Source organism: Heterodontus francisci, chromosome 35 (assembly GCF_036365525.1).
Source record: "Heterodontus francisci isolate sHetFra1 chromosome 35, sHetFra1.hap1, whole genome shotgun sequence".
Lineage (NCBI taxonomy): Eukaryota > Metazoa > Chordata > Chondrichthyes > Heterodontiformes > Heterodontidae > Heterodontus > Heterodontus francisci.
In genome coordinates, this window is record NC_090405.1 from 51,126,511 (window position 1) to 51,152,272 (window position 25,762).

At 49.9% G+C, this 25,762-nt stretch overlaps 1 protein-coding gene across 5 annotated transcripts in view; it reads right to left on the reverse strand.

Annotated features, from left to right (window-relative positions):
* Positions 1-25,762, reverse strand: part of tp53bp1 (tumor protein p53 binding protein, 1) — a 119,709-nt gene that overhangs the window by 31,178 nt on the left and 62,769 nt on the right. For all 5 annotated transcript variants that reach the window (XM_068015552.1, XM_068015553.1, XM_068015554.1 and 2 more), the window contains 6 exons: positions 17,566-17,783; positions 14,573-16,055; positions 13,443-13,559; positions 12,449-12,658; positions 11,565-11,613; positions 2,444-2,536 (listed from right to left, as the gene is read on the reverse strand). In XM_068015552.1, the coding sequence (XP_067871653.1) occupies positions 2,444-2,536; positions 11,565-11,613; positions 12,449-12,658; positions 13,443-13,559; positions 14,573-16,055; positions 17,566-17,783 (2,170 nt within the window). The remainder of the gene's footprint in view (positions 1-2,443; positions 2,537-11,564; positions 11,614-12,448; positions 12,659-13,442; positions 13,560-14,572; positions 16,056-17,565; positions 17,784-25,762) is intronic.

A 25,762-nucleotide genomic window follows, 5' to 3' on the forward strand; every position in this document is an offset into this window, starting at 1 on the left:
GATGCATTTGCTAGTCCTCTCATCAAAACAGCATCAAAAACCATCGCAAAGCACAGTCCTGGATATCACCCTCATATCTGCTGAATAAACTGCAGTACTGCTATTCTTCTACAGGTGGCACTGCTGGGCACTTGGGTTTGCAGCCTTCGTACTGCCAGGCACAAGAAAATATTCATTCTATACTTTAATATAATCATTCTCTTGTTTTAAAAAAAAAATAGAAAATGTAAGAACTGAGGAAGGGTGGAGAAATACAGCAATTCTTAATGGCAGTCAAACATGCAAGGGGATTTAAAACACGTCAGTTCTCACCCGAGACATTTGCCTCTGTTGGTGATGGGAATGTCATTGAGTGCCCGCTACATGAGGTGGAGGGTGAAGGGAGGGGCTGTGTGTGTGTGTGGGGGGGGGGTTTGAGATGTAGTGGAACTCACAGCCTACCCCCCGACCCTGTCACTTCCCAGTGCAGAGTTACAAGCATTAGCAGGAACTGTCTTGGAACTATATCGCCGTTCCTTCACTGTCGCTGGGTCAAAATCCTGGAACTCCCTCTCTAACAGCACTGTGGGTGTACCTACCCCACACTGACTGCAGTGGTTCAGGAAGGCAGCTCACCACCACCTTCACAAGGGTAATTAGGGATGGGCAATAAATGGTGGCCTAGCCAGCAACACACACATTCTGGGAATATATATATGCAACAAAATCTGGGTCAGTCCTGTACTGTGTGCAGCCCAGTTCAACACCTGATATGGAATTAGCAACAGAGCCAATGGAAACATCCCATGTTTGCTCATCACTCTGATTGGTTACTGGAATAAGCCGACACATACAACTGTGGAGTGTTCCATTTCCGAGCAGTGTTGGGAGCAAACACATTTAGTGAGACGATAAAGGCCCTTTTCTCCGAATGAAAAAATAAAGTCTCATTTACTAAAAAAGGCAACAGGATTTTTTTTTTTCTCCTCCTCATATTGTGTTTGTTTTCCAGTGTTCCATTACAGCTCCTTTCACAATAAACTTACCTTCAATTGGAGCAGTCATCAACCAGTCAACCCTGAATGCTTCCAAAGTCCGGATTGAACCGTCTGTGCATTTTCTATTAATTGAACAGTCTGACACTAAACACAGCAGCATCTGAGCTGAAATATTTAAATTAAATTAAATCACGTTTCTACTCATTAAAAATTACACTTTTACAGTTTAATTAATATAATCCGTGCTTTCATTTAATTTGCAAAGTTCTTTCCTGGTTGCCCCTCCCCACTTTGTACCTTCTGTAAACCTGAACTCAAGCAAAATTCTGCTGCCTGTGTCCTAACTTGTTCACCCATCACCTCCATGCTCACTGACCTACATTGGTTCCTGAACCAGTAATACTTCAATTTTAAATTTCTCACCCTTATTTTCAAATCCCTCCATGGCCCGCACCTCTCCCTATCTCTGTAGTCTCCAGCCTACAACGCTCCGAGATATCTGTACTCCTCCATTTCCCAGTTTTAATTGCTCGGGCCTGTGTCGTCACCTGCCTCAGTCCCAAGCTCTGGAATTCCCTCCCGAAACCTCTCTGCCGCTCTCTCCTTTTTTAAAAACCTACCTCTTTGTCCAAGCCTCTGTCTTAATATCTCGTGTGGTTCAGTGTCGAATTCGTCCGCTAACAGTGCCTCTGAAGCACCATGGATTATTAAAGGCTCTACGTATATCACTCTCATCCATGAGTTACCAAGTTATGGGTTCAAGTCCCACTCCACGACTGGAGCACAGAAATCCAGGGCAACACTCCAATGCAGCACTGAGGGAGCGCAGCAAGGCGCGAGGTGCCGTCTTTTGGACGAGACGGGTGGATGCAAAAGATCCCATGGCACTATTTCGAAGAAGAGCAGGGGAGTTCATCCCCGAGTCCTGGCCAATATTTATCCGACAATCAACATCACAAGAACAGTTTATCCGGTCGTCAGCTCATTGCTGCTTGTGGGATCTTGCTGTGCACAAATTGGCGGCAGCGTTTCCCACGTTACAACAGGGGCTGCATTTCAAAAGTACTTCATTGGCTGTAAAGTGCTTTGAGACGTGTGAGGTTGTAAAAGGCGCTATATAAACGCAAGTCTTTTTTGATTTTATAAATTAAAGTTATTGTTGTTCAGCCAACTAAAAGCCTCCGTATTTAAGCTGAAAATCAGAAGAGGCCCATCGCAACCCAATACCCATGTACCTTACCCCATTAACAATAGGAAGACTGCCAATAGCAGCCTTGGGGGAGCCAAGGGCCTACTGCCAATCCAGTAAGGACATATCTAGTAACGGTACGGAGTCCAGGCTGGTGTTGGGGTGTAGGTCCCAGGCACTGGAAAGCTCTTGGCCTAGCGTTTTGGCTAGAGGAAGGCATGAGGTAACAAGAGGCACTTCCCCTCCCCCCACCTCAACAAAATAAAAACAAAATTACCTAAATGGTGTGGTGGCTTCATCCTGCTCTTTTGCCTCTGTCTCGCGCCTCACCTCACACACCCGACTGAACACCGACTGGCTTTTTACCGCACTGCAAAAGTAGAAAGAGCGAAGAATTATTCGAAGCTGCCAGTCTTGTCTCAGTTCCACGGAGAAAGTGCTTCCAGCAACCTTTCCAATCTTTAAACATCTCTACATTCAACTGACCACACTCTGGAAATCACCAAGACATTTAAAGACGAGGAAGCCATTCGAACCCTTCATCAAGTGTCACCCTCTGAATCTGAAGTTGGTGGGTTCAAGTCCCACTCCAGAGACTCGAGCAGCTATTCCAGGCGGCCACTCCGAGGGCAGTAATGAGGGAGTGCTGCACTGTCGGAGGTGCCGCCTTTCAGACGCCCCGTATGCAGTCTCAGGTGGCCGCAAAGGAATCCGTGATGCTAGTATGTTCGATTGTAAGCGCGAGGCAGTTCTCCCTCCATGTCCGGGCCAATATTTATCACTCACCAATATCACAAAGAGATTATGGGCAATTTATCTTATTGCTGTCTGAATATCCTGGTCATCATCATAGTGCTGCTTGTGGGATCTTGCTGTGCTCAAATTGGCTGCTGCATTTTCTACATTACAACAGTGACTACACTATAAAAGTGTTTAGTTGGCTGAAAAAGTACTTTGTGACATCCTGCCGTAATGACAGCAGCTTTATAAATGCAAGTGCTTCCCTTAATAAGCACTTCACTTGTGGCGTAATGACCCCAACGCGGAAAAGGTTCCATTGGTTCTGATGTGGGAATGTCCAATACATACATAGAATAGTTACAGCACAGGAGGAGGCCATTCGGCCCATCATGCCCATGCCGTCTCTCAGCAAGAGCAACTCACCTAATCCCACTCCCCCGCCCTTCTCTCTGTAGCCCTGCAAATTTTTTCACTTCAGATAATTCTCCAATTCCCTTTTGAAAGCCTCGATTGAATCTGCCTTCACCACGCTCTCAGGCAGCGCATTCCAGATCCTAACCACGTGCTGTGTAAAAAAGTTTTTCCTCGTGTCGCCTTTGGTTCTTTTGCCAATCACCTTAAATCGGTGTCCTCTGGTTTTTGACTCTTCCACCAATGGGAACAGTTTCTCCCCATCTACTCTGTCCAGACCCCTCATGATTTTGAATACCTCTATCAAATCTCCTCTTAATCTCCTCTTCTCCAAGGACAACAGACACAGCTCCTCCGACCTATCCACGTAACTGAAATTCCTTATCCCTGCAACCATTCTTATAACTTTTTCCTGCACCTTCTCTAATCCCTTCACACCCTTCCTCAAGTGCGGTGCTCAGAATTGGACGCAATACTCAAGCTGAGGCCGAACCAATGTTTTAGACAGGTTTATCATAACTTCTTTGCTTTTGTACTCTATGCCTCTATTTATATAGACCAGGATCCCATATGCTTTATTACCGCTTTCTCAACCTGCCCTGCCACCTTCAACAATTTTCAACACCTCTGTTCCTGCACCCCCTTTAGAATCGTAATCTTTATTTTATATTGCCTCTCCTCAGTCTTCCTTCAAAATGCATCACTTCACACTTCGATATAGCACCCGCAATCAAGAAACGTCCCAAGGTGCTTTGCACAGGTGCAGTGAAAAAAATGGATGCAGAGCCCAGGGAGGAGATAAATGGAGGGAGGAGGAAGGAGGTGACCGAAAGTTTGAATAAAGAGGCAGGATGCTGTTTAGTCAAACAGTCTATAGGGTACTGGATGAGGAGAGGCACACGGAGGAAAGCAGGATTTGGGGCAGGAAAGAATTCTAGAGAAAAATGCTAGACCTCCACCCTTTCCAAGAGAGAAATGGGAAGAATTTTACATCCATAAAAACTCTTACAAAAAATGTTGAAGATCATAAAAATCTTGTGCAGGTGACTGAACTTCAATAAGGCAATCACGTCACATTGATGAATTGGGGATATGGTGCATTACCAGTGAATGGGGAAAAGATCTATTCGCATAGAACACAATACAGACACAAGTCTGGTTAATAAAGCCACAAAAAGCAAACCAAGCACAGGGGTTCATTTCCAGAGGGATAGAATTGAAAAGCAGAGAAGTTAATGTTAAATTTGTATGGAACCTTGGTTAGACCACACTTGGAGTACTGAGCACAGTTTTGGTCTCCATATTGTCATGCAGGCCCCCACCTGCCAAGAATGAGGCACATTAATTTTGGCACATGAACATTAAACTTCAAATTGTTGCTGGGAAGAAAAGAGGGCCTATTACAAGTAAAGACATTTTTACATACAGGCAGACAGTGTTGGAACAAAGGAACCAGTCCCTGCTCCCAATACACAGAAGACATGGTCAGACCGGTTTAGTCACATGACTAACTGGCTGTTGCAGAGTTTTGAACGGAGAGTTTTAAATTGGCCACAGAGAATTTGAAGACAGAAAGCTCCTGGATTGAGAACATCTCTCTCCTGTCTGCTCTCATCTCTTTCTCACCAGCTTTGGAATCCATTGAAGACACATGAACCCCAAGAGAGAAAAGTCTCCAACAGTGAACAAGGTTTAAGAAGAATACTGGGCCCCAACGAAAAGCAAGAACTACCTACAAGCAAGAACTACCTACAAAAGGACTCGACAGTGAGCTCGAAGCACAGTAACAAGAAACTCTTCACATATTGCCTCAAACCTCTCCACTTTATTTTTCTTCTGCTCTTTCCTGTCTCTATTTGCATGTGTGTATCATGTATGCATGCTAGCTTGGGGCGCAGCGTGTATCTGCAGGCGTTAACCAAATTAGAGATTAAGTTTTAATAAATTTCACTTTTCTTCTTTAAACCTAAGAAAGCCTATTTGTGCTCATTTCTTTGCCTTATAATTGGAAAGCTGTGAACAAAGATTCACCAAGGGGCGAGCTCAAAACACTGTGTCTAAAATTAAATCTTGCTACAGTAAGACCAAGTGAAGGCTGAAAGGGATCGCTAGACACCTTTCTCATCTGGTCATAACAGAAATTTGGGTGCTCGCGTCCAGAATTTTACCCACAAACGAGAGAAATTGGAAGTGGAAAGCCAAATTGTTCCTAATCAAAAAGAGCAATATAAATAGACGTTTTGCTGTAGTTGCGTGTGCTTGAATACTAACATGTCTGCAACTGAAGTGAGTAGCTCTCCAAGCCAGGGTGAAGAAACTTGGGATAAGTTAAAAGCACTGTCCATAGAGGAGTTGAGGAAAATAGCTGAGCATCGTGGGAACTCTGTATGTGGCAAGGCTAGAAAGTCTGAACTCCTAAGGCTAGTGGCCAACCATTTTTCCATTGAATCTGAAGTAGAAGCAGTGTTAGAAGCAGACCCAGACAGGGTACTGTTAGCAAAGTTACAATTAGAATGAAGGAAACTTGAATTAGAGGAGCGGGTGAGAGAGAGAGGCAGGAGTGGGCGAGAGAGAGAGGCAGGAGAGGGCGAGAGAGAGAGGCTTCCAGAAGGAATGTGAAGAAAAAGAAAAACAAGAGAAAGAAAAAGACAGGAGCAAAAGAGAGGAGAAAGAGAAAGAAAGACAGGAGAAGGAGCAAGAGAGAGAGAGAGAGAGAGAGAGAGCGCGAGAGAGAGAGAAAGAATATTCCAGAAAGAATCCGAAGAAAGAGAGCTGAAGCGGCTTGAGTGAAAGCATGGCCATTATGGAGGAGCATAATTCAGGGCTGGGTACAAAATTGCTAAAACCCGCTCAACAAATTCCAAAATTCAATGAGGAAGATGTGGAAGCGTTTTTTGTGTCTTTTGAGAAACTGGCAAGGCAGATAAAGTGGCAAGCTGAGACTTGGTCTCTTTTACTACAAAGCAAGCTAACTGGAAAAGCCCATGAGGTTTATTCCCTGTTGCCAGATGAGTTCATCAAGTTATGAGATGACCAAAAATGCTATCCTCTTATGAATTAGTACCCGAAGCCTATCGCCAAAAGTTAAGAAGCCTCAAAAAGCAAGCTAATCAAACTTATCTAGAGATTGAAAGAAGTAAGCAGCGGGCTTTTGACCAGTGGCTGAGGGCTCTTAAAATGCAGCTCAGCTAGGAGAATCTCAGGGAAGTAATTCTGTTAGAGGAATTTAAACACTCTCTCCCACTCTCCATCAGGATCCAAGAAGAGGAGCAGCGGGTTCAGAGAGCCTGGCAAGCGACCGTTCTGGCCGATGAGTTTGCTTTAATCTACAAGTCAGTTTCCCAGGGGAGAACCTTTCCCAATCACCCCCACAAATCCAAAAAGGACAAAGAGTGGGAAGGTGATCGGAGCCCAGGTAGTCCTGGGAAAGAAAGGAAAGCAGGAGACACAGGAGGCCCTCCTCTAGCCAAAAAGGAAGGTGCTGTGAGTAAGAATGAGACCCAGAGACCTGTGTACTTCCATTGTAATCAAGCAGGGCATTTAAAAGTTGACTGCTGGAAACTAAAGGGAAAACCTGTAGGGTTAATCAGGGCACACCCACTCAGTGAAGGAGGGACCCTGATGGAAAGCACTGCAGAACCAGCTGTGACTTTAACTGCAGTAAGAGTGCAACCCAGGAAGCTTACTATGGCCAGTGCAGGAAAATTTAATAGGATTCCTGAAGGTTATCAGGGTTTTGTGTTTGAAGGGAAAGTAACCCCATACCCCTCGAGTGGGACAAGCAAGCCCATTGTGATTCTCAGGGACACAGGGGCCACTAGATCCCTTTTACTGGGAAAAGGCCTGACCTTTCCCCTCCCCCCAGAGAGTGCAGTGAACACCAGAATGGTGGTGAATGGTATTGGAGGGCAGTGCATGCCTGTACCTGCACATCGGGTGCACCTGGAGTGAGACCTAGTTTCGGGACCAGTGACTGTAGGGATTGTCCCTAGTTTGCCTGCGAATGGGGTTGACCTGCTCCTCGGTAATGATCCGGCGGGGGTGAAGGTGGTAGCCCCCCAAGTAGTGAAAGACCGCAGGAGGTCAGAGAGACAGGACAGTGGCAGGAGATGGACCCATGCAGTTTCCCTGAATGTGTAGTGGATCAGGCCATAATCAAACCAGCTCCCCCAGAGGAGACTGCATGGCCCTGCAGGCATTGACCATGAGGTCTGCCTACCTGAGACTTTCTTTGGAAAGTTGGGAGACCCAGGGAATGAATGAAATGGGTTTTCCCTAGCTGAGGCTCAGTGAGTCGATCCAGTATTGCGAGAGATAGCACAGGCTGCCCAGTCTGAAAGTGAAGCAGAGGGAGTCCCTGATTGCTACTATTTAAAGAATAAGGTACTGATGAGGAAATGGAGTTCTCCTCACAGACCTGAGGCCAAGGAGTGGGCAGCAGTTCACCAGTTAGTGGTGCTGCAGAGGTACCGGGGAGAAATATTAAGAAGGACCCACGAGACTACAGTGGCTGTACATGCCAGTGTACGAAAGACCAAAGCCCACATAAGACAGCAGTTTGACTGGCCAAAACTCCACAAAGATGTGGTGGAGTACTGCAGGAGTTGCCACAAGTGCCAGGTTGAGGGAAAACCCCAACCTACAGTGAAACTTGCACTGGTGTTAGGAGGACCCTCCAGTAGAGGACTGGTGAACTGTAAGGGACCCCCACCGAGAACAAAAGGGGACAGGCAGGCACACGGCTGGCAAAAGTTTAGAAGGAGAAGGGGGAAAAAGTGACCAAGAGGGCAGGTTAAAGAAGTCTGAGAGGAATCCCAGATGAAAAGTCCTACTGTCCGGTCAGCCAACCCTGAAAAATGTGAAAAGTTAGACCCCAGATCCTATGTAAATGCAGACACTAGAAATACCCCATCAGAGTTGCTAACAGCATTTACAGGAACCTGCAGAGACAAAGAGAGACCTCTAGGGGGCACCGAAACTGTGAGGGTGATGCCTCACCTAGTCAAAGTGCCATAAGAGAGTGCAGTCAAGTCTGCACAAGTACCTACAGGCAGGGGTGTCCCAGAGAACAAAGGGGAGGAATAAACAAAGAATCCTCCCCCACAGTCAGAGGAGAAGGGAACCACCCATCCCCTGAAGTCAAAAGCCTTTGCGTGTCTCAGCAAAGCACAGAGAATGAGTTCAGGATAGACCTGCCCACCACTAACTCCCCTGAAAAACCATTACCTCAGCAGGAACCCAGACCCTAGGCAGTCATGGCAATGGGCAAACTGAAAAAAAGCTTCCCCGAAGTACTACATGGCTACTGGGATGCCAAAAAAGGGAAATTAAAGCAGCACTGGCACCCAGAAAAGACAATTTTTAATAAGCTTTAGGATTCATGAATGAATGGAAATGAATGAGGGAAATGCATGGTTTTCAGTATCTTGTATCTTATATCTCTCTCTCTCAAACCTTTTAATGAAATGTGCCCTTTATTTCAAATTGCATTTCATTCCCCTGGGTGGAAGGTGTCATGCAGGGCCCCACCTGCCAAGAATGAGGCACATTAATTTTGCAACGTGGACATTAAATTTCAAGTTGTTGCTGGGACGAAAAGACGGCCTATCACAAGGAATTGCGAGGCCCCTCGCCGGAAAGACATTTTTGCACACTAGCAGACAGTGTTGGAACAAAGGAACCAGTCCCTGCTCCCAATACACAGAAGACATGGTCAGACCGGTTTAGTCACATGACTAACTGGCTGTTGCAGAGTTTTGAACGGAGAGTTTTAAATTGGCCACAGAGAATTTGAAGACAAAGTTCCTGGCTCCTGGATTGAGAACATCTCTCTCCTGTCTGCTCTCATCTCTTTCCCAACAGCTTTGGAACCCACTGAGGACAGATGACCCCAAGAGAGAAAAGTCTCCTACAGTGAACAAGATTTAAGAAGAATACTGGGCCCCAGCGAAAAGCAAGAACTACCTACAAAAGGGTTCTACAGTGAGCTCGAAGGACAGTAACAAGAAACTCTTCAGATATTGCCTCAAACCTCTCCACTTTATTTTTCTTCTGCTCTTTTCTGTCTCTATTTGCATGTGTGTATCGCGTATGCATGCTAGCGTGGGGCACGGTGTGTATCCATAGGCATTCACCGCATCAGAGTTTAAGTTTCAATAAATTTCACTTTTCTTCTTTAAACCTAGGAAAGCCTGATAGAGCCTTGGTTAGACCACACTTGGAGTACTGAGCACAGTTTTGATCTCCATATTATAAAAAGGATATAGAGACACTGGAGAAAGTTCAAAAAAGATTTACAAAGATGATACCTGAACAGAGAGGATATAACCTAATCGGGAAAGACTGAACAGGCTGAAGCTCTTCTCTCCAGAAGAGAGAAGGCTGAGGAGTGACCTAATAAGAGGTCTTCACAATTCTGAAAGGGTTTCAACAGTATAGATAAAGAGATGTTTCACTTGTGGGGAAAATAAAACTCAGGGCCATAAGTACAAGATAGTCACTAATAAATCCAATAGGGAATTCAGGAGAAACTTCTTTACCCAGGGGTAGCATGTGCTATGGATAAAGGGGAGCCCGTTGACATACTGTACTTGGATTTCCGGAAAGCATTTGACAAGGTGCCACATAAAAGGTTATTGCGCAAAGTAGAAGCTCATGGTGTAGAGGGTAACATATTAGCATGGACAGAAGATTGGCTGGCTGGCAGAAAACAGAGAGTATGCATAAATGGGTCCTTTTCTGATTGGCAGGATGTGACGAGTGGAGTCCCGCAGGGGTCTGTGCTGGGGCCGAAACTTTTTACAATTTATATCAATGACTTAGATGAGGGGAGCAATGGCACGGTAGCTAAATTTGCAGATGACGCAAAGATAGGTAGGAAAGTATGTTGTGAAGACGACATAAGGAGGTTGCAGACCGATATAGATAGGTAGAGTGGACAAAAATCTGGCAGATGGAGTATAACGTGGGAAAATGTGAAGTTGTTCACTTTGGCAGGAAGAATAAAAAAGCAGAGTATTACTTAAACAGAGAACGACTGCAGAATTCCAAGGTGCAGAGGGATCTAGGTGTTCTAGTGCATGAGTCACAAAAGGTTAGTATACAGGTACAGCAAGTAATAAAGAAGGCTAATGGAATGCTATCCTTTATTACAAGAGGAATTGAAAATAAAAGTAAGGATGTTATGCTTCAGTTATACAGGTCATTGATGAGACCACATCTTGAATACTGTGTGTAGTTTTGGTCTCCTTATTTAAGGAAGGATGTAAATGCATTGGAGGTGGTTCAGAGGAGGTTTACTAGATTGATATCTGGAATAAGCAGGTTGTCTTATGAGGAAAGGTTGGACAGACTGGGCTTGTTTTCACTGGAGTTTAGAAGAGTGAGGGGAGACGTGATTGAAGTATATAAGATCCTGAATGGTCTTGACAAGGTGGATGTGGAAAGGATGTTCCTCTTGTGGGGGAGTCCAGAACTAGGGGGCACAGTTTTAAAATTAGGGGTCACCCTGTTAGAAAAAAATTCTCCTCATCGCCATCCTGAGAGTTGTGTGGCTTAGAAACTGGAGGCGGGGGTCACTGAATATTTTTAAAGCGGGATAGATAGATTCTTGTTAGACGAGGAATTAAAGATTATCGGGGTAGATGGGAGTGTGGAATTCGAGAGACAAACAGATCAACCATGATCTTATTGAATGGCGGAGAAAGCTAGATGGGCCGAATGGCCTACTTCTGCTCCAAATTCGTTATGTTTGTATAATGTGGAAGTCGCTACCATGTGGAGTAGTTGAGGTGAATAGCATTGATACATTGAAGGGGAAGCTGGATAAACACATGGATGGGGGGGGGGGGGGGGGTGGGAGGGGGAGAGAAAGGAATACAAGGATATAAAGGATATATTGATGGGATTAGATGAAGTAGAGTTGCAGGAAGCTCCTGTAGACCAGTTGGACGGCGACTGGCCTGTTTCTATGTTGTAAATTCTGTGTAATAGGTATGGTTGATTGCAGGAAAACGTGGGAACTGAATCCAGAAACACAAAGCAAAGACAAGTTAATAAACACAATCTGTACAGACTCAGAACTATCACAAATGCAAAGATTCCTCCATCTGACCCAAAATAAAAAGCATCTTACAGCAGATTGGAAACTGGTTATCTGTAAACATGGAGTTGAAATGATGAATGGAGGTAAAAGAGCCCAGCCATTGTTACACAAGAGCAGAGTGCAGCATTATAAGGCCTGTTACCTGGCAACAGCCTCAGCAGCAGATGTTTGTACTCCTGCCAGGACAGGCTCTGTGAAGAGAAAAGGGCAAATATTATTCCAGACAAACATTCGACTGACTCAGGAATTAAACATTACCACAGCGAGGGCCAGGGAGAGAGGAAAGAACACAACAGGAACATTGTTTTCAATACAGACTGCATATTGAATAACTGAGCAACGAATGCAGTTAACCGACACCACGTCCAGCTTCTGGGAGGACAAACCGTCAGAGTGCCATGTGTCAACTTCCCTGCGGTCAAAAACCAGTGCTGTAACACAGTCAGCACCTCCCACTAGGAAAGCAGAGCTGGTGATCCCCTCTCTCTCTCTCTCTCTCTCGACAGACATGCGTGAAAGTTACATTATAAAATATCACACGAGCCAGAATCAGGCTGAAATAACCACACCTCTGTCCCTCTTGTTAAAAACTAGATACGTTCTTCACTGAAGTGAGAAATTTAAACCTCCCTCAGCCCAGAGAAAATGCTGCAGATCAGGAAGGCGTCAAGTACAATCCTTGCGGCCCCTCTCCTGAGAGACATGTGCACGTCTGCATGCATGTTGTGTGCCTGTCTGTACGTGCGAACTTACGCATGTCTGTCTCTCTATGTGTGCATGCATGCGAGTTCCAATGTGCGTGCAAGTGCATGTTTCTGTGCAAATGGGTCACGTGAGGACAGGACTGGGTGACCAGCGATGCCCTCCACAGTCGAACAGCCTGCTGCTGCTTACTCGACGGTTGATCACGAGTTGTGAAGTACCAGAGTCCATTCATACCTCAAGAGTTGGGGGCCTTTCAGAAGCGATTTAAAAGGAAAGAAACAATGAATAAAACCCGTGATGACATTTTCCCTGTGGTCTTACTCTCCAGACTGAAGAGGCCTGAGTGGTCACCATCCTCATGGACTGGAGTCTCCAGCTGCATTCGCAGGCAGAGTTTACCATCGGCCGCTGAGACAGCGCGAGACTCTGGACTCGAGGCTCCTTGCTCACTTTCCTCTTCTACAACATCACTGGTTCCCATGGCATTCTCTGGTGTGACATCAGCAGTTGCCATGGCACGGTCTTCAAGCTCTGTGCAGCAAAACAAAAGAGAGAAAAAAGAAACATATCCAACTTTAGCACAAATATGGATTGGTGTCACCTCCCCTTAAGGTGAAATTTCTGCCAACTCTGCCGTTAGGTGATGTGAACGCAATGGTTAGTGACTCAAGTTGCATTCCTTCTCCTTCTTGCAGTGAAATTCAACCTCTCAAACAAACCCCATGAACTAAAAGGTGTTGGCGTAACGTCAGCCATGGTAACGCTCCTGCGTCTGAGTCAGTGGTTCAAGTCCCACTCGAGAGACTTTTGCGTGCACAATCTAGGCTGACTCTCCCAGTGCGGTACTGAGGGAGTGCTGCAGTCGTTCAGATGAGATGTTAAATTGAGGCCTTAAGTGGATGTAAAAGATCCCTTGGCACTATTTTGAAAGAAGAGCAGGGGAGTTCCCCCTACTGTCCTAGGAGTGTGTGACAGGACATCATGACAGGGTTCAACAGGGCAGACATAGAGATGTTTCCTCTTGTGAGAGATGACCATAATTATAAGACTGTCACCAATAAATCCAATACCCAGAAGAATGGTTAGAATTCACAATAACAGGGAGTGGTTGAGACCAATTAATTAATGCATTTAAGGGGAAGCTAGATAAACACGAGGGAGAAAGGAATAGAAGGTTATGTTGATAGGATGACATGAAGAGGGGGTGGAAGGAAGCTCAAGTAGAGCACAAACACCAGCATAGACCAGTTGGGCCGAATGGCCTGTTTCTGTGTTGTTAAATACTTTATTAGACTATGCAACTCATAGAACCTACCAATAGGAGTGCTGTGCCTTGGACCTTGCTTCAACTTGCCAATCAGGGGTGGGGTACCACTGGTTATTGGCTGGATAACATCACCTTCCTTAGGCAGTGTGAAGTGAAACGGGATTTCTAGAGGGAAAACAAAACACACACAGCCCTAAAGATTCACAAGTCAATGTACAAAGAGAAATGCTCCATTAATGCCAGACATTGGGCCAAAAAAAAGCAGCTCGAATCCATCACATAGCTCATCATTTAGCCATTCTTCACAGCTGGGCATAGACACTGGAGATGGGATGGGGGGGATGGAGGGGCACTTTAACCCAACTCGCCAGGCGGCTAACTTAAGGATAGAGTGGAGAACTGGTATTAGAACCCACCCCACTATTGGTCTCCATTGAGGCAGGTTAGGTTAAAATTGTGCCACAGGCAATCCAAGACCATCAAAGGCATCTCAACCAGGGCTGGTCTCACCTAGTATCTACACCCCAACTTTATCTCCACATCAGAATGACAGCTTACTTTCCTTGCACTAGAATATGGAGGTCATTCTAGCACCAGCTGCCCTACAGCAGAACTCGGCTAACTCAACACTGGGCTGGTAATCGAACCTCGGACTTCCCCCCTCATCTCTATACCTTAGCTCCACAGCCGAGTTCACCAATCCGCCGGAGAGCTTGCTGCAGTTTCTTTAATCCGACAATTCAGAAAAATATATCTGCTCTGTGACAGATGAAACACACCAACTTTGAAGTGAGGTGACAGAGTACAGCTGCTTCTAAAATATCCCAATGGACATGAAATCCCACTCCTCCTGCCAACTCAACAGCAGTGGCTCCACTCTCCCAGTTGAAACTGGAGCAAGTGCTTACTGTCTCTTCTCCCTTTCCAAATCCTAAGCTGCCCGAGTGGACAGCAACAAGGTTGATGATATCCCATTGCTTTTCTCTGCCTGCCTACAATCTCCACGCATCCACCCAAGCAGAGAGTCTGGATTTACTTCACTATCTCTTGTCTATTTTTCACCCATGATGCTGCCCTGATGTCTCTTCGCCCTCAGCTTCTCAACAAAGTACATTTCTCCAGCCTTGAATCCAACATTACAACATCCACAGTATTCACTATTTTAAACTTGTACCCACCACCAGAACTGTCCAGAAGGCTCTTCACCGACTGCTCTGACTGCTGAAGATCTGCAGCTCCTTTGTTCTGAATCTGTACATCAGGTTCCAACTGACACGTTTCATGTGGCTTTGGGGTTCCCGACAGGTCAATGCTACTGCGTTTCGGTAATTCCTCAACCTCCTGTTGGTGGTTCTGTCCTCCCAGGTTCTTTGGCTCTTGTTTTGGTGTTCCTTCACTGTGGTTGCCCAAGTCCTTCTGATCTTCAGATTGCATCTTAATGACCAATTCTGCTTGGAGGTCCTTTCCAGGGTCCATTACCTCACCGCCTTGTGAAGGTTGGGCATCAGCTGCAGAACCTTCCTGGCTTCCTGAAGACACCACGCAGATTTTCTCAGATGGTTCTAAAACCTTCTCTTGGTTCTCTACTCTTTTCTGTTGTCCTGAGCCGATCAGTTCCTCATCTTTCTTTGAACTTCCGCCAATGGCCACACAGCTCTCTGAAACATTTTCTTGCTCAGTGCAAAGAATTTTGCCTTTCAAACTTTCTGAACCTGTAACAAGAGGATGCTCAGGATGAGAACTATCTGGATTTGCAAGTACTAGAGTCCTCTCTTCACTGGAAGCTCCCTTTAACACAATGTCAGATGATTCACTGATCTCCTCCATTGGTTCCTCCTCTTGGTTTGGCTGTGTTTCTTTATGGGGAGTTGCAGATTGCGTTTGGCTTTGTGAAACATCAAGCTTTGGAAGGGCTTCTTGGATCATCCCACTACCCTCCTCTTCTGGAGGGGGTTTTATGGAACATTCATCAAGACTCAGGGACCCAGGTACATTCTCTGCCTCATCCATTGTTGTCTCATTAACAATTCCTTCTTTCACCATTAATATGTCCTTGGGCAAACCTACATGTCCTTGGGAAGAAGCACTCAGATGAAGGCGGCTCAGCGATTCTCGAGACTGAGATGATGTCACAGCTGGTTGACCCAATAGCCTGGGTCCTCTTGATAGTTCACCTACATTCTGTTCATCCTCATTGCATTTATCGCCTGGTTCTTCAGCAGTTCCTTCAAAAGCATCTTCACCCGAAGCTTCAGAAAAGCTGGAGGTCTTCACTTGGCTTTCCTCCGTTAACTGGAGATGAATACTATGGGTTTCGTCCACTTGACTTTCCTCAGCAGTTTCTGCATTGGCTCGCTCTTCGACCTGTGTTGCTTCACTGTCCTCTTCAGTTGAGGGTGGATTTTCGTCTGTTTCCATTGGCTGTATGCATTCACTAGCGGACAGCTTCAACTCAAAAGGCTCCCCTGCCCCCTCAGCCCATTTCTTCATTCTGATATCTGACCTCCCCTTCCGCTCCAGGTCTCGCTTCTCTCCTTCCACCTCCTTATCCACTAGTGCCACGGGCGGCGTTGAGGAACTCTCCGTTTGCGCTCGAGTCGATTTAACCCCTTCATCGCTGCTGGCATTTTCTGTCAGGCTTGGCGTGGGCATAAAAATATCCTTCAAAAATAAATTTAAAAAGAAACGTTTTGTTGTGAATATTTCACCGGCCAAAGAAGTCAGTAATTCATGAAATAACATCGCATACAAATACAGTACCAAACAACCATGGTTCCCAAAAATCAGTAGAATATTGCAGGATTCCTCCTCCTGAGCGGGTTGCATTCTCGTCTCGGAGTTACAAGTTTCTGGGTTCATGCCCCACTCCAGAGACTTGAGTACAAAACTCGAGCTGACACTGCAGTGCAGTACTGAGGGAGTGCTGCACTGTCAGAGGAAACATCTGCTGGATGAGATGCTAAATCGATGTTCCATCTCCCTGCTTGGGTGGATGGGAAAGATTCCAAATACAAAGAGCAGCAGGGGAGTTCTCCCTAGTTTCCGAGCCAATCTTTATCCCTTTACCAACAGCTAAAACTGAATAGCTGGCCATTGATTTCATTGCTGTTTGTAGTTTGGCTGCCACATTACAATATTTATTAAAAAGAAATGAACAGTGGAACTGGAGAAGGCCATTCGGCCCTTCAAGCCTGTCCAACCATTCAATTAGATCATGGCTGATCTTTATCTCAACCCCATTTACCTGACTTTGCTCCATAGCCCTTTACCCTTACCCAATAAAACTCCATCGATCCCAGTCTTGAAAGCTCCAAATTATCCCTCAGCATCCACAGCTTTTTGGTGACAGTTCCAGATTTCCAACACCTTTTGTGAGAAAAAGTACCTCCTGACTTTAAGGGTATTTCCCCATGCTCATAGCAAAGGAAACTAACCATATCTACCCTGTCAAACCCTTCGAACATTGTGAACAGTTCGATCACATCATCCCTTACTCCGCTAACTAAAGGGAATACAAGCTAAGTTGATCCACATTGTCCTCATAGTTTAACCCTTTAAGCCATGGTGTCATTTTCACAAATACCCTCCAAAGCTGATAAATCCTTCCCCAGGTGCCCAAAACAGAACATTCAACACAGTCCAGGAGAGAACTCTTTCACCCTCCTGCATCCAGACAGGACTAAGCTTAGGTTTCACAGGTGACACACCACAAACAATGCTGTGCCTTCCCTTGGTACTGAATGTTACATACTGAGGTCACGGGCCAGAATTTGGTGGCAATTTAACGAAGAGTCGCTCACCGTTATTAATGCGCAAATAGCCCGGCAACTTGCGGCAAGGAAGAGATACCCCGTGAGTTGCCAAATCACCACACGCTGCCGGACGATTTGTGCCACTCCACCCTTAGCCATGCGAAAACAGGAGCTCGCGGTCAACTTCTCTGAGAGTGCCAAGTAGATTACTGCATCTGAACCATAAATACAAATTAAAGTGGCTGCAGAAAGATAGGGCTGATATTTAACTGTGCAAGTATCATTAAAGAGGAGATTTATGATCCCACCATAACACACAATCTCTCCAGCCACTGAAACCCTGCACCGAGTGATGTACCACTCCAGCAATATCTGGGCCATTCAGCTTTGTCAAACCCTCACGTCACCCGAGCACTCACATGGGATAAATCTGGCAGCGTCGGCACGGGAATTAATTTTCCCGCGGTAAAAGCAGGAGTTGATGCTGACACCGGTGTTGAAGCCTGTGGGCGGAGTGGAGCATGCTCAGTCTGATCTGCAGGATGGTCCGTCTCCATTGGCTCTTCCTCCTCACAAGGTGCTTTTCCTGACTGCCTGGCGTCCGAGAGTGGCACAGAGGTATCCATTGGCTCCTCCACTGTAAAGAAATCAGGCTAAATATTTATCACAGCCCTCATCTCGTTCTCTGCTCCGTCACGCTTAGCTTTTCTCCTGTGAATTTGCAACAACGGCAGTTTTTAAATTTAGATCACCCAGTATTATTCACATTTCATCCGACCCACCATTTCAACTTCTCCAGCACTCTAACCCCATTTTATTTTTCTTTTACTCTGTATCTAACCCCGTTTTTTTTTTTACATTTTTAAAATAACTTCATTAAAAACATAAATAAACAAAAAACTCAAATTAAAATGCCATTCCCAGCGTCGACGATGCACTCCAGTCCCTGCGGTGCCCACCGGTCGCGGAAGGCCTCAAACGTACCGGCGGACACCGCATGCTCCTTCTCCAGGGACACCCGGGCACGAACGTAACCGCAGAAGAGGAGCAATCAATCGGAAAGGACGGACCCCCCGACGGCCCGCAGCCTGGACCTGTGAATTGCCACCTTGGCCAGGCCCAGGAGCAGACCGACGAGAAGTTCCTCCTCCCGGCCCAAGCCCCTCCACACCAGGTGCCCAAAGATCAGGAGCGTGGGACTGAAGTGCAGCCAGAACTTGAGGAGCAGCCCCTTCAGATACTCAAAGAGGGACTGCAACCTCGCACACATGGACTCGTCCAGGCCGCAAAGTACAGGCGGCCTGGGAGTCCGTGAACCTACTTAAAAGTCTGTTGCACGGGACTGCCCTGTGCAACACCCTCCACCCAAGGTCCCCGATGTAAAGGGGGAAGACTCCCGCGTAGAGAGACCTCCAGCGGGGTTTCCCCTCGCCGCCGGATGGCAACGTGGACCTCCAGGGCGTGTCCGGCCGGCTGACGAGGGCGAGGAAGTGGAGAGTGTGCAGGAGCAGCCCGTACAGGAAACCCCTCCGCGCCGACTGGAATGGCACGGAGGGCATTTCCGAGAGGCGGCTCGGGTTGTGCGGGACCGGCTCCCACGGAGGGTTTCGGGGCCTGGATCCGATGAGCAGTTCCGGCCGAACAGGGGTCACCTCGGCCGGGAGCGCTCCGCACTCCCGAGCCCCCTCGCCACCCGCAGTGAGGGGCGTCCCGGGGGTTTCGGCTACTCCTCCGCCCGCCGGTCCATCCCCGGAGTCGACTATGTTCCAGACTCAGAATAGATCCCGGTAAAAGACAGGCAACTCCCTCAGAGAGGCGCGGCTAACGGACTCCACCGGGAGCTGCGTGTCGCCTTGAAGGCAGTGACACTGGTGGAAAAAATACGTCGCCAGCATCCTCTGGGAGGATGCTCGACGTACAGGTATCTCTGCAGGGTCCGAAGGCGGAGAGTCGCAGCCTGGGTGCGGACGCACACCAGCGACTGGCTGCCCTCCTCAATCGGGAGACTCAGGACCGCGGCAGAGACCCAGTGTTTCCTCTTGCCCCAGAAGAAATTGATGAGTTTCTTCTGGATCTTGGTGGCAAATGAAGGGGGCGGGGCTAAAGTGACCAACTGGTACCACAGCATGGAGGCCACCAGTTGGTTAATGACCAGCGCTCGGCCCCTGTAGGAAAGCACTCGGAGCAGTCCTGTCCAGCGCCTCCAACTCCTGCCAGTTTGCCGGCCAGGCTTCCTCAGCGGGGCTAAGGTAGACTCCCAGATAGAGGAGGTGCGTGGTGCTCCACGCAAAAGGTGTCATCTCCTCCGGCAGGGAGTCCACCCGCCACTGACCCACCAGGAGTCCGGAACATTTCTCCCAATTGATCCTCGCGGAGGACGCGGCAGAAAAGGTCTGCTGGCAGTCGCGCATCCTCCGCAAGTCAACGGGATCTGTGATTGCGAGGAGCACGTCGTCGGCGTAAGCCGAGAGGACGACCCGCATGGCCGGCTCGCGCAGAGCCAATCCCGTCAACCTCCTGCGAAGCAGGCACAGGAAGGGCTCCACGCAGATGGTATACAATTGGCTGAACATGGGGCATCCCTGACGCACTCCTCTCCCAAAGCGAAGGGGCGCCGTCAAGGACCCGTTAAGCTTGACTAGACACTCTGCGGCGGTGTATAAAAGTCGGACATGGGCCACGAAATGCGGCCCGAGTCCGAAAGCGCGCAGAGTCCCGAAAAGGTAATTGTGATCCACCCTGTCGAATGCCTTCTCCTGATCGAGGGAGAGAAAGGCGAGCGACTGACCAGCCCTCTGGGAAAGATGGATCAGGTCCCGAACCAGGTGGATGTTATCCTGGATGGACCGGCCCAGGACCGTGTAGGACTGGTCGGGGTGGATCAAGTGGGCTAGCACGGAGCCCAGGCGGGCAGAGATAGCCCGGGCAAAGATCTTAATATCGTGCTGAGGGAGACCGGACGCCAGTTTTTAAGCAGGCGGAAATCACCCCTCTTAGGCAGCAGGACGATGACCGCCCTGCGCCACGAGAGGGGCATCTCCCCGGTCGCCAGGCTTTCCCCCAGGGCCCACATGTAATCGTCCCCCAGGACGTCCCAGAACGCCCTAAGGAACTCCACGGTCAACCCATCCAGCCCTGGGGATTTGCCCCTCAAGAGCTGGTGGAGGGCGCCGGTCAGCTCCGCCAACGTGAGCGGAGCCTCCAATCTGTCGGCGCCCTCCGGGCTGACCTGCTGCAGGTCCTCCCACAAAACTCTGCGCGCGTCCTCACTGGACGGATCCGGAGAGAACAACGCACTGTAACAAGTACGGACCAGGAGGCCCATTCCCTCCGGATCCGTGATGGAGGATCCGTCGTCGGCCAGCAGCTCGACGAGCTGCTTACGGACCCCCCGCCATTTTTCCAGCGAGTAGAAGAAGGGTGAGGCGCGGTCCAAATCTTCCAGGATCTGGATCCGCGACCTCACATACGCGCCTCAGGACCCTATGAGCTGCAGGTCCCTCAGCGCGCCCTTCTTCTCTTTGTACGCCTGCCACAGGGCCAGGTCCGCGACGGCATGACCGAGGCGGGACTCCAAGTCGAGCACCTCCCTCTCAAGACGCCCGATCTCGGCTTCCCGCCTCTTGGTCGACCCCTTCGCGTACTCCTAACAGAAGACGCGGATGTGAGTCTTGCCCACATCCCACCATAGCCTCAAGGAGGGGAAGCCCCCCAGCTTCCTTCTCCAGTCGGCCCAGAATCGACAGAATGAGTCCTGGAATTGCTCGTCCTCCAGCAGCCGGTTGTTAAAGTGCCAGTACGCGGACCCCGCCCGCGTGTGGATCGGAATGAACTCCGCCCACACCAGGTGGTGGTCCGAGCACGGCACCAGCCGCATGGAGGCCATGAGATGCGGGAGACGTACGCCTGCGAAAAGTAGAGGCGGTCGATTTGCGACCCTCCTCCTCCAGATCTCCACGTGAAGGCGCTGGAGTCGGGATGGAGATTCCGCCAGACGTCCACCAAGCTGAGGGAGCTGATCAGTTCCCTCAACTTCTCCACCGACGCTTGGCCGCGCTGGGGACCGGAGCGAACCCCCACCTCGAGGGTGCAGTTAAAATCCCCCCCGAGGATGATGCACTCGCCGCTATCGATAGAGCTCAAGAGAGCGGACACTTCTTCAAAGAAATGCGCTTGCAACGCGCCAGGCCTGGGCGCGTACACGTTCACAAGGTGGAGCGGCACGCTACCCAGGCGAACGGCGAGGTGGAGCAAGCGGCCCGGCACTAGTTCCTTGACCCCCAAGATCTCCGGCTGAAAAGTGGGGGCCAACAAGATAGCCACCCCAATAGAAATAGGGGCGAGGTGACTCATGTAGACCCCACCCTGCCACTCCAGGAGCCAGGTGGCTTCGTCTCCCGGAACGGTGTGGATTTTCTGCAGAAAGCTCACCGTGTGTCTCCCTTCCCTGAGGACTGAGAGATTGTGAAATCTGCGGTGAGACCCCCTGCTGCCTTTGATGTTGAGGCTGGCTATGGTTATCTTCATGTCAAAGGTACTTAAAACCCGTCACCAACACCTCACTGTGAGGAGGGAGTGGAAGTGCACCTGGCCTTCCACTCCCCCAGCAACCCATTGAGGAACACATTAAAACGGCGCCTCTCAACCAGTTTCACGCCCGCGCCCTTGCCCGCTTTCTTGAGGGCGGCACGGACGGACTGGATGATCAGCGCCAGATTCGACCAACGGCTGAGGGCCAGCTGAACTTTATTGCAGCAACCCCTGCAAGCCGCGAGGAAATCCCGGCGTTCCGCCGTGGAGATGAGAGGAAACTTGGTTAGAGGCACAAGGGACTCCACCACCTCACTGGCGATGGAATCAACATCGTCCTCCGTGCCCCACACCGAATCCCCATCCTCCTCCGGGTCATCACTGCCAGCGGCCGACACATCCACCACACACTGTGGGGCAGATGCCCCGGCCGTGCCAGCTGGTCCCGCCTCCGTCACGATCCCACCCCCAGGATCGATGGCAGAGGAGTCCTCTCTGGGTTCTAAGATGGAACTGGAGCCTGTGGGTACCAGCGGTTCAGGACCACCCTCCACCTCCGACCCCAGGCCAGTCAGCGGTCCAGGGGAGACGGGAGTTCCCGACTTGGGAAAGCCAGCCTGAGCCAAGACTGGAGGTGGAGAGAGGAGGCTATCTCCCGCTCCGCCAGCACCCACAGACCCAGCAGATGGGGCAGAATTTTCGGGTGTGACCTGGTTGGTGGTGGATTTTGGATGGGAGGGCCGACCCACTGGGGCCTCACCCTCCCCTCCGGGCACCCAACCCAGTGGCAGAATGGGAGGTGTCCCCAGGCTCCCCCACCACAAGCAGGGCTCCACTTACTCGTTCAGGAGGGGCCTCATGTACAGGGGCCTCCCCCTCCCCTCTATCTTGAGGGGTAGGGAGCTCCTGCCCAGACTTTGAAGCCTTGAAGGTGTTGGTGGTAGGGGAAACCTGGGGATCTGAACAAGGAGACAGCTCCCCTCCAATAGATGGGCCCTGCACCTCAGGGCCCTGTGTTACCTCCGTGGAGGGGTGCCTTCTCCTCTTTTTCCCGGTTGGGCGCGGAGGCTCAGAGACCTCCATGCCATCAGAGGCCTCCACCTCCGCACCCTTTTTTCTTAGTCACTCTGGGCCTGAGCCCAGCCCTGGGGCAAGTGGGCTCCCCGAGATCGGGCCTTGGGCTGAGCTCAGGCTCGGGTTGTGTCAATGTGTCCAGGGGATGCGCCTCTCGATGTTTCTTTTTCCTCCGCGTCTTCCTTCCACTCGGACGGGCACTTCTCTCCCCGCCAGAGTCTGTGAAAACCACAGCCTCCGGAAATGACTGAGCGGTGTCTGTTGGATGTGTGGGGGGTGTGGGAGGAGGTGCAGTGGCACCACCCTGGGCCGCCGAGGTGGAGCTGGCGGCCGGAAGGTTGGGGCAGTTCTTACGAACATGCCCCACCCCCTTGCAGACGTGGCACCATGTCCCGTCCGAGGTCCAAAAGACGCGGTAGGCCGTCCCCTGGAACTCCACACTGAAGTGGCCCTCTAAGACCTCCTCCCGCGCCAGTTGCATAAATAGCTGGCAGCGGAAGGAGTAGACATGTCGGAGGCTGTGCCATTGCCTTAACGCAAGCTCAATAGTCATGGTAGGGTGGGTGTAACTCTTCACCCCATGCTTTGTTGTTAAGATTTTAAATGGTGACGGAGCCACAAGAGCGGCTGTCGCAGCTGCTGCAGCATGGGAGGGCCCCGCCACCAGAGGGGACTGAGAAGTCATGGGGTAGAAGAGTTACACGCACTGTGTTGAGAGCAAAAAAAAAGAAAGAAAAGAGCAAATACAATAAATCAAAAATGTAACACTTAAAGGATGTAGCACAGGGGAAGAGGCTGAGGGAGAGAAAGGCCAAGAGGAATCAGTCTTTGTTGGTATTTGCACAAGTCTTTTAGCTGGTCTTCCAGTTGGGAGGGTGGGGTGACGTCTTCACCTGGGTCAGCTGTAAGCTGCCCAGGCACACACCTCTTTCGATGTTGAGATAATAAGTCTCTTCACCTGGGCAGCTCCAGCTGTCCCAGGCTTAGTAGTTGGGGTGGGGAGGGAGCTCCCTATCCAAAGATGTTAAACACAGGAGCTCCCTAATCAACAGTACAGCCCCACCCAAGGTCTTCAGGTCTCTTCTTTCCCTGCCCCCAACAATCAATGAAAAAGACTTCAGTATAAAACAAACTGACAAAAGAGCTTCCAGTTCTCTGTCTTCCTTCCTTTGTTGAGAATGTGGAAAAACCTCTTTCAGTTTGAGTCTCTCCCTCTTGCAGCAGTCACACAGCCTCCAGCCTCTGCACACAGCCACAGTCAGCTGCACCTCGTTGACGCACTCAGCACTCAGGCTTCCAAATCAGAGAGCAGCCAATCCCAGTGCTGTATCTGTCCTGGGAGTGTTTGATGGGGACAGTGTAGACGAAGCTTTACTCTGTATCTAATCCCTGGTTTTTTTTTTTTTTTAAATCGAGGGGGCCTTTATCCCTCAGGCCCCCTTTATGTACATATTTACAGTTTTAAAATAACTTTATTAAAACAGATAAATAAACAAAAAAACTCAAATTAAAATGCCATTCTCGGCGTCGACGATGCACTCCAGTCCCTGCGGTGCCCACCGGTCGCGGAAGGCCTCAAGCGTACCGGCGGACACCACATGCTCCTTTTCCAGGGACACCCGGGCGCGAACGTAACCGCGGAAGAGGGGCAGGCAATCGGGGAGGACGGACCCCCCGACGGCCCGCAACCTGGACCTGTGAATTGCCACCTTGGCCAGGCCCAGGAGCAGACCGACGAGGAGATCCTCCTCCCGGCCCGAGCCCCTCCGCACCGGGTGCCCAAAGATCAGGAGCGTGGGACTGAAGTGCAGCCAGAATTTGAGGAGCAGCCCCTTCAGATACTCAAATAGGGGCTGCAACCTCGCACACTCCATATAAATGTGGAACACGGACTCGTCCAGGCCGCAGAAAGTACAGCTGGCCTGGGAGTCCGTGAACCTACTTAAAAGCCTATTGCACGGGACTGCTCTGTGCAGCACCCTCCACCCCAGGTCCCCGATGTAAAGGGGGAAGACTCCCGCGTAGAGAGACCTCCATCGGGGTTTCCCCTCGCCGCCAGATGGCAACGCGGACCGCCAGGGCGTGTCCGGCCGGCTGACGAGGGCGAGGAAGTGGAGAGTGTGCAGGAGCAGCCCGTACAGGAAACCCCTCCGCGCCGATTGGAATGGCACGGAGGGCATTACCGAGAGGCGGCTCGGGTTGTGCGGGACCGGCTCCCGAGGAGGGTTTCGGGGCCTGGGTCCGATGAGCAGTTCCGGCCGAGCAGGGGTCAGCTCAGCCGGGATCGCTCCGCACTCCCGAGCCCCCTCGCCACCCGCAGTGAGGGGCGTCCCGGGGGTTTCGGCTACTCCTCCGCCCGCCGGACCGTCCCCGGAGTCGGCCGCCCGGACAGCTGAGGCGCTCTCCTCCGCCGGCGGGGGAGCGCCCTGACTGGAGGCGACCATGTTCCAGACTCGGAAAAGATCCCGGTAAAAGACAGGCAACTCCCTCAGAGAGGCGCGGCTAACGGACTCCACCGGGAGCTGCGTGTCGTCTTGAAGGCAGTGACACTGGCGGAAAAAATACGTCGCCAGCGCACACCATCTGGGAGGACGCTCGACGTACAGGTATCTCTGCAGGGTCCGAAGGCGGAGAGTCGCAGCCTGGGTGCGGACGCACACCAGCGACTGACCGCCCTCCTCGATCGGGAGACTCAGGACCGCGGCAGAGACCCAGTGTTTCCTCTTGCCCCAGAAGAAATCGACGAGTTTCTTCTGGATCTTGGTGGCAAATACAGGGGGCGGGGCCAAAGTGACCAACCGGTACCACAGCATGGAGGCCACCAGTTGGTTTTTGACCAACGCTCGGCCCCTGTAGGAATATCTAATCCCTGTGCTGCACCAGTCCTGGGAGTGTTTGATGGGACAGTGTAGAGGGAGCTTTACTCTGTATCTAACCCCTTTTATTTTAGTCCAGAAGAAAAGTGCTTTCCGATTTCAAGTACTGTTTTCTCCAATTTAAAACCCTCAATAG